The 17,952-nt window shown below is 42.8% G+C and overlaps 1 protein-coding gene across 4 annotated transcripts in view; it reads left to right on the top strand.

The window, feature by feature from the left end:
• Vps13c (vacuolar protein sorting 13 homolog C) overlaps positions 1-17,952 on the top strand; it is a 163,087-nt gene that overhangs the window by 5,513 nt on the left and 139,622 nt on the right. For all 4 annotated transcript variants that reach the window (XM_004662514.2, XM_004662513.2, XM_004662516.2 and 1 more), the window contains exons 2-5: positions 8,427-8,470; positions 11,612-11,654; positions 14,716-14,811; positions 15,366-15,467. In XM_004662514.2, the coding sequence (XP_004662571.2) occupies positions 8,427-8,470; positions 11,612-11,654; positions 14,716-14,811; positions 15,366-15,467 (285 nt within the window). The remainder of the gene's footprint in view (positions 1-8,426; positions 8,471-11,611; positions 11,655-14,715; positions 14,812-15,365; positions 15,468-17,952) is intronic.

Here is a 17,952-nt window from a genome sequence, read left to right as displayed (position 1 = left end):
ACACACTTCCCCTTGGCAAGCGGAAGGAGCGCTTGGCCACGAAGTGTTCAGTGTAGGAGCTGACTGGTGACCGGAACGGGCGAGTGCATGTGGAGTTCGCGCTCTCCAGGCCAGCCTCCCTCTGCCTGTGCTCTTTGCTGTCTTGGCCTTCCCCATCCCTGACACTTCGTTGTCAGCTGACAGCTCCAGGTGCAGTGTCCCTATTCCAGAATTATTCTGGAATAATGGAATATGTGCATAACGTAACTGCTTGGGGATCATTCTCACCTCTCTTTGCCAAATTCATATTGATGTCATATCTACCTTGTGTAATTTATAGCGTGAATGTAATTTTCTACAGTTATTTTTAGTGTACTTTGTTTTGGCTGCAGTGTGTCCCACGAGGTGAGGTGTGGCATTTTCCAGTTGTGGCAACACATTACTCAACAGGTTTGGGATTCTGGGTTTTAGATTGTGACGGCTCCACTCCTGCTGGAGCAGAGCAGCGCGAGCAGGGCGAATGAGCACTGGACTCGCAGCGAAGGTGAGGGCTCTGGGGCTCAGGTTTGATCGCGCACGCTCTAGGTGGGGTGGTTTGTTTGTGCATTTTTTAGGCAGGCTCTTGATGGGTAGCCATTTGTTTCTTATCTGGCAATGAGAGGGGTGAGCTTGGCCTGTCTTCTCCTCTGGCTGTAAGCACCTGTGACTTGAGCTGTTGGTTCGATGAGAAGCCGTCGTCCACGTCCAGCAGTACAGCTGGCGGGTAAAGAGTCATAGTCCTGAAATATGACAGGGTGCGTGAAGTTTAAGGTACCCACTGCTCTTGTGAATTCACACCTAACACATGACATTGTCTTTAACAGGTAGCTGTAGGGTAGCTTGAATGAAAAATAAAAAAAGCTGACTAAAAAAAAAAACGGGCTGGAGAGATGGCTCCACTGTTAAAGCGCTTGCCTGCAAGCCTGACCGCCTGGGTTTTGTTCCTCAGCACCCATTTAAAGCTAGATGCACAAAGATGCACATACTCTGGCAGGAGGCCCTGCATGCCCATGTTTATTCGGTTATTATCTCCTTTTCTCTCCTTGCAAATAAATAAAAATATTTAAAAAATACTATTTGCATATGTGCATGCGTGCATGTACGCACAACAGGGTCTCTTGCCCCTGCAAACAAATGCCCATCCAGCTTTGCATGGATTTGAACCCAGACTAACAGGTGTTATAAGCAAGTACCTTTAACTACTGAGCCATATCCCAGGCCAAAAATCTAATTTTTCAATTTAGTTTTATTTTTGCTTTCTTTTGCCTCAGTACATAAAACATAGTGGTATCTATGCTTCTAAACCCACCCAAGGAGTTTTGGTTTTTCAAGTTCTTTTCTCCTAGCCCAGGTTTGGTATAGTGGAGGCAATGTTTCTTATTAGCTTGTCCTGTAGGAATTATGTAGGAAACAGTTAATAGTGTGTGTGGTGGTTTGATTCACGTGTCCCCCATAAACTTAGGAGCCTGTTCAGCTGTAACTGAGCGATTACAACCTTTGAGACTGGGCTAGCTGACCTGTGCTGGGACAACAGGAAGAATGTTGATTCTTTTGAAGGGGCTTGAGTGCTCAAGGAGAGTCCTGTTCTTCAAAGTCTGCTTTATTCCCCCTGGATGAACAAATTGGCACCCTACCTGGTATTGTGGAATATAAGAAATGCAGAGAGGATCACTAAGTTTGCAACACGGTCTTGCGTTTTGGAAATGGCCATGGCCAGTGTGAAGCAGGTTTTGCAGGATGCCTGCATGGAGACCCCTTGGGACCATGAGGATGAACTGTGGCCTTGCAGTGGAGACCCAGTGGAGATTCTGGGACCACGAGATGGCTGCTAAGGAGAGCTGCCGGCCCTGATGAAGTTTTCCAGGACTGTGAGTAGCCTAGCTGGAGGGGCAGAATTGGAATGCCAGAGACTTGTTGCTGGTTAGAATTATTGGACTTGGAGATTTCTCACTGGCTAGAGTTGTTGGACTTGAAGCTACAGAGTTTGATGTTTGCCCTGGTTGTTTTAAATCTTGTATTCGTTGAATGTTTCTTTGCTATGCCCAATGCCATCTTTTGCAGTGTGAATATTTATTCTGTGCCATTATGGTTTTTTTGAGGTTATTTTTTGGTATTATGGCTCAGTTAAAAGATGTTGGAGGGCTGGAGAGATGACTTAGCAGTTGAGCGCTTACCTGTGAAGCCTAATGACCCCGATTCAAGGCTTGATTCCCCAGGACCCACATTAGCCAGGTGCACAAGGGGGCGCATGCGCCTGGAGTTTGTTTGCAGTGGCTAGGAGCCCTGGCACACCCACTTTCCTCTTCTGCCTCTTTCTCTCTCTGTCACTCTCAAAAAAAAAAAAAAAAAAAAAAGATGTTGGACTATGGGGATGTATGAACATCATTGGAATTGATAAAAACTATGGGTCTTTTAAAGTTAGATGAATGCATTGTATTTTAGATCATGTAAGATTATCAGTTTATGGGGGCCAGGGGCGGAATGTGGTGGCTTGTTTCAGGTGTCCCCCATAAACTTCGGAGTTCTGAATGCTAGGTTCCCAGCTGATGGATATTTGGGAATTAATGCCTTCTGGAGTGAGTTTACTGTTGGGGGCGGGCTTATGGTCTTAAAGCCGGTTTCCCCAAGTCAGTGCTTGATACACTCTCCTGTTGCTATTGTCCACCTTATGTTGGCCAGGGGGTGATGTCCACCCTCTGTTCATGCCATCTTTTTCCCAGAAGCTGCTCTTGGTCCCCTGATTTCTACCAGCAATGGGAACCGGACCAGCTCCTTTCATGCATTTAAATAGCATCATTAATGAAAAGCTCACTCCTCTACTAGCGGAGCTGAAAGTTGGTGCTCCACATTGCTGCACTGTGTGGACTCCAGCGTCTGTGGGGCTGTTGAAAGGGGAGCGTTCTGCATTGACACCTCAGCCTTCCAGTACCCTTTGCCAGGATTTATTTCAGCGGGAAATGGTTACAGATCCTCATTAAAGCATCCTAGATTTGCTAATTTGGAATCAGATAGCTAGATTTCATGAACTCTGTTGATACCATATTTTCTTCAGTATTTACTAAACCATGAATTGTTAAAATAAATTGGATTCATGCTTTATCTTTTATTTATAAATTTATTACAGAGCAAGAAAGAGTGAGAGAGAGAGTGGGCATGCCAGGGCTTCTAGCCACTAAAAATGAGCTCTAAATACATGCCCCACCATGTGCATGTGGCTTATGTGGGTTCTGGGGAATTGAACCTGGGTTTTTAGGCTTTGCGGACAATTTCCTTAACTGCTAAGCCATTTCTCCAGCCCTGGATTCATCCTTTTAAAAACTAGTAATTTAGCTCATTTCCTTGGGAGATAAATGTCCTTAAATATTTCAAGTAAATGACGCATGCTTATGTAATTAATCACTATGTAACTGAGATCTTAAAAGTAAGGGGCACTGTGTATTCTCTCCTCACTGCTAGATCAGGGCCTGGCATCTTGCTTTGTTGGTTGCTGTGTGAAATCACAGTTTTGGATTAATCTTTATGTTTTATATTAAGAACTGACCCAAGTCAGGAGACATAGATCTATTCTTAGTGTCATCAGAAAGTACTTGTATAACCTTGGGCAAACCTCTCCGTCACTGTAAACTTCACGGTCTTCATAGGAAAAGTGAATGGAGTGAGACTGAAAGATCTGTATGGTCCAGGAATAATTCTAAAATATAACTTGGGAATTTCTGTTCTGAAAGGAAAATGTTTAAACAAGACCGTAAAGTGACTGGCCGTCTTGCGGCGCATCTCCCCACAGCTCCCTCCAGGGTGCCGTCCCTTTCTGCTGGTCATGCCCCCAGTGTAGTCCTTAGACTCTTGTGCTAATGCCAGTTCCTCTTTCAGTTTTGAATTTTTTGTATCGTTTTTATAGCACAAAGGGAGTACATAACTGAAGTCCTGTACCCTTTCTGTTCTGCCATGTGGAAGAAAGTGAGGCGTTGTGAAGACAGCGTTGATGATTTGGGCAGTGGCTCTGCCAGACTTCCTAGGCGGCCGTGGTATTCTCAGGCCAGTCATTTAACCTCACAAAGCCTCCATTTTCCTTCCTTGCTGTATCCATCCTGCCTCCCATGAGGCTCCAGTAATCTAACAACTGAAAATGTTTTCTGAAATGTTAGTTACCTTCACGGTAGTGGCTTCTGTCCCAGTAGTTCATGTATTATAATGCAATTTAGCCAGCATTGTTGAGACCTGTTATCAGGGAAGTCAGTAAGGGGTTCATAATTAGACTGGGGATTTCTGTGAATGATACTGTAAGAAAGATATAACCTAAACTGTGAAAATATGGAGAGGTTATTTCTGATTAGAAGTATTTAACTCTCTCCCTCCCTTTTTGATTTTTTGTTTGTTTCAGAGTAGGCCTTACTCTGTAGCCCAGGCTGTCTTGAACCCACTATGTAACCCAGGTTGGCTTTGAACTCATGACCTGCTTGCTTCAGTCTCTCCTGTGCAAGGCTTAAAATTAAGCACAAGCTACCCAACCTGGCCTTTCTTTTTGATTTTTTAAAAAAAAATTTACATAGCCTGGACTGGCCTCATACCTGTTATATAGTCAGAGATGACCAAGAACTTCTGATCTCTGGCTTCCACCTCCAGATTTCTGGGGTTACAATTGTGTGTTACTGTTCCAGGTTATTGCAGTTCCTGGAACTGAGCCCAGGGCTTTGTGCATGCCCCCAAGCCCTCTGCCAGCTGAGCTGTATCCTCAGTGCTTTTACTTCTCCCCCCCCCCTCCGAGGTAGGGTTTCACTTTAGCCCAGGCTGGCCTGGAATTCACTATGTAGTCTCAGGGTAGCCTCGAACTCACACTGATCCTCCTACCTCTTAGGACTGCGTGTTCAGAGATCCTTGAAACTTTGTTTTGAACCTTCCTGGATGCTTTTCCAGCAGTGAGTGCCCATGTAAGGTGTTTGTAGGTCAGTGCCGAGCATAGTGTGGGTGGGGTCTCCGTGAAGCAGGTTTGTTGTGCCTGCTCCTTCTCCACACCCCCAGGCCTGTCCCAGGCCTGCCAGTCCCATCCCAAGACCACTTCCCAGCTTCGCAGCTGCAGCTGGACTTGGGGCTGAGCGCCTGGTGGTGTGGCAGCTTCCTTGCTTGCCTGGCTGACAGAGTCCAGCGTGCCCGTCTGCAGTTGTGAGTCACCCTGCCCTATTTCTCTCCTTCTCTTTAAGATGATGTACAAATATTTACCCTTTACTTTGTCTGAAACTTCCTGTGGCGTTTTTCTGAAACTGTCCCTCGTGATCCAGCTCCAGCAGTTGCTTGTATGTGTCCAGGGCTGTATGTGTCATGGCTTGTGTTTGAGGAGTTGTGTCGGGAGTTGTATGTAGGGGGTTGTATGTGTCAGGGTTGTAGGTGGGGTGTTGTTTGTGGGGGTTATATGTCTTGGGGCTGTTTGGGGGGGTTAAAGATGGAAGTTGTGTGTGTTGCAGTTGCATGTGGGGGCTTGTATGTGTTGGGGTAGTATGTGGGAGTTACAGATGTGGGTTGAATGTGTGGCAGTTGTATGTGGGGTTTGTATGTCTTGGGGCTGTATGTGGGGGATTGTATACGGGGGTTGTATGTGTTGCAGTTGCATGTGGGGGCTTGTATGTGTTGGGGTTGTGAGTGTGGGGTTGTATGCATTGGGGCTGCAGGTTCTAGGGGTTGTTGTTTTTGCCTTTTTTTTTTTTCAAATTTTTGTTAACAACTTCTGTGATTATAAAAAAAATCGCATGGTAATACCTTTCATCCCTCCACTTTCCCCTTTGAAACTCCATTGTCCATCATATCCCCACCCTATCTCAATCAGTCTCTCTTTTACTTTGATGTCATCATCTTTTCCTCCTCTTATTATGCTCTTGTGTAGGTAGTGTCAGGCACTGTGAGGTCATGGATATCCAGGCCATTTTGTGTCTGGAGGAGCACGTTGTAAGGAGTCCTACCCTTCCTTTGCCTCTTCCATTTTTTCTGCCACCTCTTCCACATTAGACCCCGAGCCTTGGAAGGTGTGATAGAGATATCGCAGTACTGAGCACTCCTGTCACTTCTTTCCAGCACCATGATGCCTTCTGAGTCATCCCAAGGTCACTGCCTCTGAAAAGAGAAGGTTCTCTACCAAAAGTGAGAGTAGCATTAATATAAGGGTATGAACATTAACAGAAGTGCTTACTGGGCAGTTTGGTGAGCATAGTATATCCGTTTAGCCAGACATCAGCAGACGTTACACCCCTAGGGCTCATGACTACCCCTGTTTTAGGCTTTCAGTATCAGGGATGTATCCCTCCCATGGAGCGGGCCTCCAGTCCACTTAGAGGGCATCTGGTTTCCACCATGGCAGACGTGCCACCCATTGTGTTGTTGCCATTTCTTAAAGGAGAATTCCGTCTCTTCTTCAGTACTCAGTTAAATGTAAAAGGGTTGGTTTTTCGGTGGGCTCTGTCTCCCTCGTAATGCCGCGCTAGTCACCTGGATGGAAGTTTGGGGTTCCTAGGAAGGGCGGGAATGAAAGCGTGGCAGCTGCACTGCTCTTGCCAGCACACGGGCCGTCGGGCTGAGGCCAGCGGGCCCCGTGTGCGGGTGAAGCATGGCATGACACTTTCACCCTCCAGGGCAGGCGGCCATCTGAAAGCTGCGGCTTTTCCTCCTTTGCCTTTGGGTCCGGCTGGTGGCTCCTCCCTGAGTGCAAATCCTTGTGCGAGGCCATTGCCATGGTCACTTTGTTCAGTCACGTTTGTAGTGTTTAGTGAGGAAGGCGTGTGTTGTGTTGTTAGACTCCGGGAGCCGAAGTCCAGAGCTGTTTGCTGCGTTTGTGTCTGAAAGTAAGACAGCAACTTAGTGGGAAAAACTACTATTAAATATAGAGGTTATACCAGTGTTTTATTTTTCTCATTTCCCTTATAATTTCCAAAGTAATTTCACACAAAATAATATCTGGTTATTATAAAAGCTAGCAAACACTGAGGACACTTAATAAAAAAGCTGTCCTTAGCGCCACCACCTAGTACTGCTGCCAGGCTTTCTACGTGCAACGTTGTTATTAGGCTGGCAGCGCTCAGTATTTCTCACCTCTTGCTTCATCGTAGCACCAAAGTTCACTGTAGTAGAAACAGCCCCGTGTCATACTGGGATATTATGCACATTGTGTCATCGTTGGACAGCTGCTGTGAGGACATCATCTCTAGTGCAGATGACTTCTGAGTGCTCCAGGTGACAATGGACGCACTAGCTGAAGGCCGCTGGCTGGCGCAGTCCGAGCTCTGGGCGGGTGTGAAAGTCTCCCTACAGACCTGAGAGCTTGTTGGTTACTTTGAGTGCCTTCAAATGGACATGGGCATCTCTGCACATGCCTTCTGTCGGCTCGAGCAGAGGCATTCGTGCGAAAACAAAATCAAACCCTGAAACATGTTTCTACTATCTGTAATTTCAGAGCACACAGTACTTAAGGATTTCCCCAAATTGTTCAACAGTCTTCTGTGATTAATTCTTATTTGAGCAGCAGTAACCTCCTTTCAGTTCTTCCTCCAAAATTACTATGACTTCCCTGACACTGCTAAGGTTACTGCTTTATTTTAGATTGTATGTATGCATGCATGCATGCATGTATGTATAAAGTAATGTATAGTGTAAGCTGGCCTCAAACTCATGGTGATTCTTGTTTTAACATTTTATTTTTATTTATTTATTTGATAGAGAAGGGGGGGGGTAGAGAATGGGTGCGCCTGGACCTCCAGCCACTGTAAATGAACTCCAGATGCATGCGCCCCCTTGTGCATCTGGCTAATATGGGTCCTGGTAAATCAAACCAGGGTCCTTTAGCTTTGCAGGCAAACGCCTTAACCACTAAGCCATCCTTCTCTTGACTCTGTCTCCCAAATGCAGGAATCACAGGTGTGCACTGCCACACCCAGTTATTTTAGGTTTTGATTTTTCTTCAGTGTACTGTGTGACTACCTCTATTTATTCTTTTCTCAGCTATCATAATGTAGGAATTTTTTTTGCCTATCTGTGAAGTTTCTTGCCTGCATCTCTTCCTTTTATGACAGTTTATTTTAGAGAAGTTTAAAGCTGCATCTGCATAGAAACAGACGTTTTCATGTCACGGGCAGCATGGCGCCTCGTACACACTGTCTGCTCTGGCTTGATGGTGCTTTTTGCACACACGTGCTTTTCAAACTGCACCAACTTAGGTGTTTCTTAAAAACAAAGCTTAATATCATGTGGACACTTCCTCTGTTACCTTGCTCCGTGTTTCAGGTGCGTTCTGGCTTCTGCCTCCTGCTGGACACTTAGGTCTTGGGTTCTTTCATTCCCACGTGCTCTGGCTCTGAATTCTTAGTGTTGGGTACTGTGTTCTGCTAGTAGGTGTATTAATGTTACATTTTTCTTTTTCTTCTCTACAGGTAATGTGGCTTTAGATAATCTGCAGATAAAAGAAAATGCTCTGGTAAGTTTTTTTTAACTCTGCTTAATAACTCAGTTAATTTGGTGAGCTCTTAGAAACGTTTGGTTACTAGGCATCTGGTACCAGGTACCAGATAAAGTGATTGAGTCACTAGAGTCAGGATTACTTATTTAACTATTTGCTGTTGAAAAGTATAAGATTAAAGATTTAGATTTTTTTTTCCCCAGTGATCAGAATTAGTATATTTTAGAAAATGGAATGTTTTTCCATGACTTAATTTGATTATATAGCTTTGAGTCTACATTTTTCTTAGAGAAATATTTTTCTTCAGGTTTTTATAATTTTTTTCAGGCAAAGAAGGGATTGATTTTAACAAATTATCTAATGAGTAATTGTATTTTTTTGGAAGTATATATTGAGAGGCTAACCTTCTACTATGGTAATATTAAGCCTTAAAAAAAGGATATATTACTGTAGCTTTAATAAGTAATTTGCATCATTTACTATTGAGCTAAAATTGAACAACACTCACCCTCCTTAGCTTATAGCTAGCTTATTATGCTGAAGTTAAGTTTATGAAGTCACGTGGAATATTTGTCTGTTAGGTAAAGTTTCAGATTGTGTATGTGTATGGTATTTTGTGTGTGTCTGTGTGTGTGTCTGTGTGTGTGTGTGTGTGTGTGTCCTCTTGCCACTACAAGCACATGGCACATTGGTGTGCTGCTTTTCATTTGGCTGTCCATGGGGGGATTGAACTTGGCCTGCCAGGCTTTGCACGCAGACACCTTTAATCATCTCCCTAGCTCCATGTATGTTTTGAGATACGATCTCGTACTCAGACTGGCCTCAAAGTTGCTATGTAGCATTAAATTACTGATCCTCTTGCCTCTACCTCCCAGATGCTCAGATTGTAGGCAGATGCCAAAATTTCATATTTCTGAGTTCAAGTTTCTTTGCATGTTGGTTTATAACCTTTGAATCAGAGCTGATTATGATGTAGTGCCACATCTGTGTCTTTGAGGCTTGACTGCACTGAGAAATAAAGTCTGACCTGTGCTAGATGCTCAAAGTAGTTTTAAGTTTTCTTTCCCTATCCTTTCATAACAGGCCACAACTTTCAGAATTTTATTTAAAGATCTAGAACTTAGATTCCATTGTTAGAGATTACAAAAAAGCTTATTTTCCTCAATTTAGGTGAATATTTTATGAGAAAATAAGTATGAATCAAGTTATGGTGACAGGATATTTATCTAATATACTTTGAAAACAAATTGAGCCCTGGATTAGCCCAATTTGATTTTTTTCTTTCAATTTCAAACAAGTATCTATTATCCCCTATGTTTCTGAGGGTCAGGATTTTAGTGTGGATTAAGCAGGTGGGTGTTTGTGGCTGAGGCTCTCTCAGGCTGGGGAGGCTGGGCGGAGGGACAGTTTTGTAGTCATCAGCAGGTGGGAGGACTTGTTCTAACTTTATTCGTGGTTGCTGGCTGGAGGCCTCCATTTCTCACCATGGACCTTTCTAGAAGCTGTCTCAGTGTCCTGAAATCATGGTTGGAGGAGTGTGGAGACCCCAAAGCACCCCAGCATGAGTGACGACCATCCCATAGTAGAATAGGCGGAACTCTTTGAATTTTTTAAAAATTTTATTTATTCACGAGCAGAGAGAGACAGACAGACAGACAGGGAGAGAATGTGCATGCCAGGGCTTTTAGCCTCTGCAAACGAATTCCAGGTGTAAGTGCTCCTTGTGCATCTGGCTTATGTGGGTCCTGGGGAATTGAACCTGGGTCCTTTGGCTTCACAGGCACATGCCTTAATCGCTAAGCCATCTCTCTAGCCCTGCTCTTTGAATTTTGCTTAAAATTAAGTAGAACAAAGTATTTTGTAATTTATGTTCTTCATTAATTCACAGTAACCTCCTTTAGAGGTTTACTCAATTTATTAATTTTTTTTTTTTTTTTTTGTGGTTCTGTGGACTAAACCTGGGCCCCTGCATGTGTTAGGCAGACTCTCTACTACTGCTCTATATTCTGGCCTGAGGTTTTACTTTGATATAGGTTCTTTATATTTAATTAGTGTGAAAATGATTTTAAGACCACATTTATAGGGTGAATCATTTAGAATTTAGTTTTCCTGTCCTCCTGGAGGGTAGTCATTTACTTATTACAGCTTTTTTGGTTCAAAAAAGGAAAACTTTTATCAAAAAAGTTAGTATTTTGTTCAATTCTTGTGCATTTAGAATGTTTGGATAATTAGGTGATCAGAGAAATGATTTTAGTTAATTATAACCTAAAGTATGGTAGTTTTGTGTCCAGATTTTTGTAAAATATATTTATTTAATATGACTAGTATTTCATAGTAGTCATATATATTAAGTTCATATCCATCAGAAAGTTCTAAAGATTCAGGTTCTGGGCCGGGCGTGGTGGCGCACGCCTTTAATCCCAGCACTTGGGAGGCAGAGGTAGGAGGATCGCCGTGAGTTCAAGGCCACCCTGAGACTACATAGTGAATTCCAGGTCAGCCTGGGCTAGAGTGAGACCCTACCTCAAAAAAAAAACCAAAAAAAAAAAAAAAAAGATTCAGGTTCTCTTTGGAGGTCTGAGTTACTGTTTAGCACTTTATGAATTCTAAAGTTATTTGAGAGCCGTGGAGATGGCTCAGCAGTTAAAGGCACTTGTTTATAAGTCATTTAAACTTCCTAGTATTTTGGAATCCAGATAAATGAAAATTTATTGCAGGTTGGTATGTGAGACATATTTAAAGGAAGTGTTAAGTAAATAATATATTGGGAATGTAACTTTTATTTTAAATTATTTTATATAGTTACTAAGTATTACATTTGAGGAAGAATGATTGTTTTCCGCTAATTTATGCGAAGGGACTCTGTTCTTTCCCTCTTCTAGCATTTCAAGTCAGCAGGACCCAAGTGTGCACAGTCGTGGACCTACCTTTTGACTTGATTATTGGAACAACCAGTTGATCTAGTTATGCTCTTTATATGCTTTTCACAATTTTTCCTCTCCATAATTTTGTTCTGTGGATTCTTTCTGCAAAATCATTTAGTGAAAACCTTTATAGCCATTTTACAAATGTAGAAAATTTGTTTTTCTGTGATGTAAGGGTATATAAGTGATTTTTGGGGGTGCTTAAAGATGTCCTTTGCATTTCTTTCTTCTGAAGAGTGAATTGGATGTACCTTTTAAAGTCAAGGCTGGCCAAATTGGTAAGTAATTTACTCTTCATTTGATTATTTGGTACTTTAATTTTCTTTTTTTGCTTATGCTTTTATTTATTTATTTTTTTGGTTTGTTTTATGTATTTGAGAGTGACACACAGAGAGAAAGAGGCAGATAGAGAGAGAGAGAGAGAAAGAGAGAATGGGCATTCCAGCGTCTCCAGCCACTGCAAATGAACTCCAGATGAGCATGCGCCCTCTTGTACATCTGGCTAACGTGGGTCCTGGGGAATCGAGCCTTGAACTGGGGTCCTTAGGCTTCACAGGCAAGCGCTTAACCGCTAAGCCATCTCTCCAGCCCTGCTTATGTTTTTTAATCTAAGAAATCTCTGCTTTAACAAAAGCTTGAGAATTTTTTTTGGCTTGTGTGAATTTCAGAGTTCTAAACCTAATGTATATTATATATAATACTTATGCATTTCTTTTTTTGACAAAAATGTAGAAAATTCAATGGAAGGGTATTTGGACTGTATCTGTATCCTTCAAATTATAGTGCTTTGTACAGTATATATCTCCATTTTATTTATTTTTTTATTGTTTGGTTTTACTGAGGTAGGGTCTTACTATAGCCCAGGCTGATTTGGAATTTACTATGTAGTCTCAGGGTGACCTCAAACTCAAGGCAATTTATTTGAGAATGACAGAGAGAGGGAGGGAGGGAGAAAGAATGGGCACACCAGGGCCTCCAGCCACTGTGAACGAACTCCAGACGCGTTTGCCCCTTGTGCATCTGGCTAATGTGGGTCCTGGGGAATCAAGCCTCGAACTGGGGTCCTTAGGCTTCACAGGCAAGCGCTTAATCACTAAACCATTTCACTAGCCCTACCTTTTAATATTTTATTTACTTGAGGGAGAGAGAGAGAGGAAGAGGCAGATAGAGAGAAAGAGAATGGGCACGCCAAGGCCTCTAGCCACTGCAAATGAATTCCAGATGCATGTGCCCCTGTATATTTAGCTTATATGGGTCCTGGGGAATCACAGGCAAATACCCTAACCACTAAGCCATTTCCCCAGCCCATATGTGTCCTTTTAATGTAAAGGAACAGTACTCTGTTCTTGTCACTTGAAGTAGGAGACATTCCCTGAGATGGAAGGCCCCTCTGTACCATACATCTTTTTGTTTGTTGGGTAGTGCTGGCTGGCTGTGGTTCTAGAGGGACCATTGCACACTTTGTGTTAATCCTGGAGGGTAGACATCACAGCCATTTCCTCATCCTTTCACCTTTGAACTTGCTGTGGGTGTCCAAGTATCTGGGAGAGGAAGGATGAATATGGCCATGTCTTCTAGAAGATACAGATTGAAGCTATATTCTCCATGTATTGGCAGAGTTTCAGTAATTTGCATTGTTCACTATGTTCTCACAAGTAGATTTATATTTTGAAAGGGTTTTCTTTTTAAAATTTATTTAATTGAGGGAGGGAGGAAGGAAGGAAGGGAGAGAATGGGCATGCCACAACCTCTAACCACTGAAGATGAAATCCAGACACATGTACCACGTTGTGCATCTAGTTTACACGGGTGCTGGGGAATTGAGCCTAGGTCCTTAGGGTTCGCTGGCAAGTTCCTTAACCGCTAAACCATCACTCCAGCCCTTGAAGAGGGTTTTGTAATGTTCCAAAATTGGCTCTCTTTGCTTTTAAACTATCACAAGGATTTAATAGTTCTCCAGGGCTACTTGTTGAATTATGTGAGAGCCAGGATGCAAGTCTGTTTTCTTTATTTTTATACTTTATCCTCTGTATTTTGGTTTGTGGAATATTTATATTGGTTATTAAATTTCCACTCAGGTTCAAATGTTTCACACAACCTATCAGTCAGTGTGGCTAAATTCCAGGATTATTTGATTTCTCAAGAGTTAGGCATGTTTGTGGGTATCTCTGGGTTACCCTTTTACTTAAATTTAAAATTTATCATCTCACGAGGCAGGAGGATCACAAGTTTAAGGCCTGCCTGGGCTGTAGGACAAGTTCAGGGACAACCTGGGTAACTTAGTGACAACTGTGTGTCTAAATAAAAAGGGAAAATGGAGCTTAGGGCTGAGTGTACAGCTCAGTGGTAAGGTACTTGCTTATTATTTTTAGGCCTCTGGGTTCAATCCCCAGTACCACATACACCCCAAAAAAGTAGACGGTAATATAATTAACTGATCTCTTGCTTCTCCACCTCCCAAGTGCTGGGATGGTAGGTCTGTGCCACCATGCCCAGCTTAATACCATTGTTTCTAACTCAGAGAATGTGTTCTGCTTCCAAGTGGTTTGTAAGTGCACACTTGAAATATGACCAGCCCGTGTTGCATACCAGTGTTGACATTAGCTAGCATAACACTTGTTGTAGCAGCGGGCGTGTCTTCTGTGCTGTCCCTAACACCTGTAGCAGTTGGGCCTGCCGTCTGGGTGCGCAGTGAAGGGCGCTCCTCCTGGTGTCGCTGTGCCGTCCGGGGCACGCGCACACGGGGCGCTCCAGCTGTGGAAGCGGCGGCTCAGCTGTTGGCACGGTTTGGGCGCCACGTGCCGGGCTGTGGCTCCCGCATCCTCGCAGGTTGTGCCGCTGCGCCTTCGCGGTGGATTCCCTCTCTGGGACTGAGCCTCCGTTTTCAAAATTGCAATAGTCGCTGCCTCATTTACCTTAAGGTTTTATGACAGTAAACAAGATCGTTGCACAAGGTTTGAACAGCGCCATTTGAATGTCCGCATCCGTGGTGGCGTTATGTGGAAAAGACCTTTGTGAGCTTTTCTTTCCTTTCTTTTTTTTTTTTTGAGGCAGAGTCTCACTCTGGCCCAGGCCAACCTGGAATTCACCGTGTAGTCTCAGGGTGGCCTTGAACTCACAACGATCCTCCTACCTCTGCCTCCTGATTTGCTGGGACTAATGGCGTGCGCTACCACGCCGGGCCTTCGTAAGCTTTAATGTTGGAGGCTTTCATTTTTTTCTGAATGATACACATACTAAGTGCCTTGACATTTTATGCCTTTTCTCCTTGAAAAATTAAAAATTTATATCTTCTTAGCAGTCAAGTAAGGGTTTAAGACTGGAATTGTGTTTCTTTAGATAAATTAACGTTGAAGATCCCCTGGAAGAACCTGTATGGAGAAGCAGTTGTTGCCTCCCTGGAGGGATTGTACCTGCTTGTCGTCCCTGGAGCCAGTACGTTGTGACCAGTTCGGTAACATCCAGAGGAGACTACATTGTCACGGGGCTACGTAGTCTCATATAACATAGTGAGCAAGTCAAAGATAACACACACAAACTAATCATACACACACACATGCAACTAGCCTACATCCATTTAAAATATGTACGCATGTCACTGGCCACATTTGTGTCTAAAATACTTTGATATTATTTTTGAAAAGAATAAAAAATCTATGAGGGATGAATTGAAATAAGTTTAACATCTGATGTATTTTTTTGTCTGCTCTGTTTTTCTCTTTTCCTTATCTACGCAATCTTTTCTTGTCTTTCCCTTTTTGCTAGCTTCTCTTCTCCTTGTAATTTGTTTGCCTTCTTTCTTTTTGATATATTTTGTATGTTTACATGTTTTATACATAGGAATCATTTGTGTGTAAACCTTTGCACAATCAGTATTTGCAGATAGGACTTAAAAATAACTCATGTCACACAATTGTCATGAGACTGAGCCTTTCCCATCTGTTTACTGACCTCATTTTTTTTTGTGTGTGAATTCACTACATTTTTAGGTGTTAAATATGATGCTGAGAAAGAAGAAAAATCCTTGCAGGATATTAAACAAAAAGAACTTTCCAGAATTGAAGAAGCCCTACAGAAAGCAGCAGAGAAAGGTATAGTGTGTTTTAGATGTTTAGATATGCCTGGGTTTTAGTTAGATTTTGTTTTAAATTTAAATATTTTATTTCATTTATTTGTGTGTGAGAGAGATACAGAAATAGGCAGAGAGAGAGGAAGAGAGAGAGGGAGAGAATGGGCACGCCAGGGCCTCCAGCCACTGCAAACGAACTCCAGAAACGTGTGCTACCTTATGCATCTGGCTTCTGTGGGTCCTGGGATATTGAACCTGGGTCCTTTGGCTTTGCAGGCAAGTGCCTTAACCACTAAGCCATCTCTCCAGCCCTTTAGCTGTAATTACTGAGGGTGTCATCACAGGTTTACTTAAGGTGCAGTTCCAAAGAATCTTAGCATGTCAAAGTTCTGCCCTGACTCACATGGGGAGTGGTTGGTTGCCGGTGCTCGGCAGTTGCTCTCACTGCCGGCTTTGATTCCCTACTGTGCTTGCTGGTCAGTTGCACTGCACCACTGAAGGGAAGGTCCCAGATTATGTCAGCTCCTGCTCTGGCGTGACCAAGTACTGAGTGTGTGCGTGCACGCATGCGTGTTAAGCGAGTTCTTGAAAGGTGAGGTGGTAAAGTGCTCCTGTAGCGTGAGAGCGAGGACGAGGCTCTAACCCAGGCCTCCGCCTCTCTTCATGCTTCTCCAGGTGATCAGAACAGTTCTTTTCTTCAGGGCCACACCTTACTTCAAGTTTAGACTTCTGTGTTCATCGTACAATTTGGATTTGGTTGTAGAGCAGGAGCTGACTGGGACAGGAGCAGTCGTGAGCAAAGTGCCGAGCTGAAGGCCTTTGCCAAGCACCCAGCTTGCTTGTCTCATTTTCCTCCCAGTTGCTGATGGAGGGCTAAGTTACTACTGTTTTGCTTCATTTTGGCATCATTTGGTGGTATTTGAACATATTCCAATGAGGAAGGAAGATGTTTTCTCTCAAAGATAGGGCACATAATATATTAGAAAAAACGAGTTAATAGTGAATCATATTTAAATATGAATACAAGTTAGTTGCATTTTAATTTTTTAGCCTCAGCTGGTGACTTAATTGAATTAATAAGAAATCTGTTTTAAAAATGACTGCCCAGCTGGGTGAGGTGTTTGTAGTCCCAGTGCCCAGGCTGCCGAGGGCTGTGTGGCTTCAGCGCAGGACTTTGGGGCCAGTCTGGATAGCAGTGTGAGACCCTGTCTCAAATAACAACAGAAACCAATATCCTGTTTATTGGAGGTCATTACCACTATTCTATTCTTTTTGTTCTGAGTATGTTTTTATAGTGAAGGAATAGTGAGTTTTAAAAATCAGAAGTTACTAATGCTATTAAAAATACAGAGGCTGCCGTAATGGAAGAATATTGAAAAGCCTACATATTTTTCCCTTTTCTCTTTCTTACCTGTAAACAAGCTCACATTTTTCTACTTTTGTTTTGTTGGAGTGGCTTTGCTTTCTGTACTTGGGAAGGGTATCATGAAGTGAAGGGAAAAAGGTTCATTGTAAGGTCAGATGTGTTCGAAGTATTAATTTCTGTATTTAAATTTTTAATTTTGGGCTGGAGAGATGGCTTAGCGGTTAAGGCACTTGCCAGCAAAGACACAGGCCTAGATTCTATTCCGTAGTATCCACATAAAGCCAGACACACAAGGTGGTGCGAGCCTGTGTCTGGAGTTCATTTGCAGTGGCTACAAGCTCTGGTGGGCCCATGATCCCTCGCTCCCTCTAATAAGTAAAATTTATATCTATATATCTATATATAATTTTATTAAGTCATACCAACACTAAATAATCAAATACACTTTCAAGAAGCACTTAAGATAAAGGACAGTCCCCTGTTCCATACTTGGTAGCTTTCAGACCCCATTCCTTCAAGGTAATTTTAGTTTTTAGCTGTATTTGCATCCTCTTACTTCCTAGTTCCTAAATAAGACATTACTTAGGACTTACTCTTATGGAAGTCACTTTTTTTTTTTTCATGAAACATGAAGTTTGTTTGTTCTCAATTCCTGGTATATATTTTTTTCTGGCAGGCTTTCATCTGTCTTGGTCCTCTCTAACTGTGCCTTTATCCCCCTAGAATTCTCCGTTTGTACTGTTTTGTGTTGCTTTATTTTATTTTGCAGTGCTGGGTAGTGAACCCAGAACCTTGTACATGTGAGGCAAGTGCTCTGCAAATGTCTAGATGTCTAGTTTTTTTTTTTTTTTAACTTTTTATTTTCAAGCAGAGAAAGACAGACAGACACACACACACACACACACACACACACACACACACACACACACAGAATGGGTACTCCAGGACAAACTCCAGATGCATGCATCATTTTGTGCATCTGGCTTTATGTGGGTACTGGGGAATCAAATCTGGGCTGCTAGGCTTTGTAGGCAAGTGCCTTAGCCTCTGAACCATCTCTCCAGTGTGCCCGCCCCCTTTTAAGGCTTGCTACATACATTTTCCCTCCAACTGGTCCTCATTTTTCCTATGTATATAATTA

Source organism: Jaculus jaculus, chromosome 10 (genome assembly GCF_020740685.1).
Source record: "Jaculus jaculus isolate mJacJac1 chromosome 10, mJacJac1.mat.Y.cur, whole genome shotgun sequence".
Taxonomy (NCBI): domain Eukaryota; kingdom Metazoa; phylum Chordata; class Mammalia; order Rodentia; family Dipodidae; genus Jaculus; species Jaculus jaculus.
The sequence above is the reverse complement of the archived record's forward strand: the minus strand, read 5'-3'. Positions and strand labels throughout refer to the sequence as shown.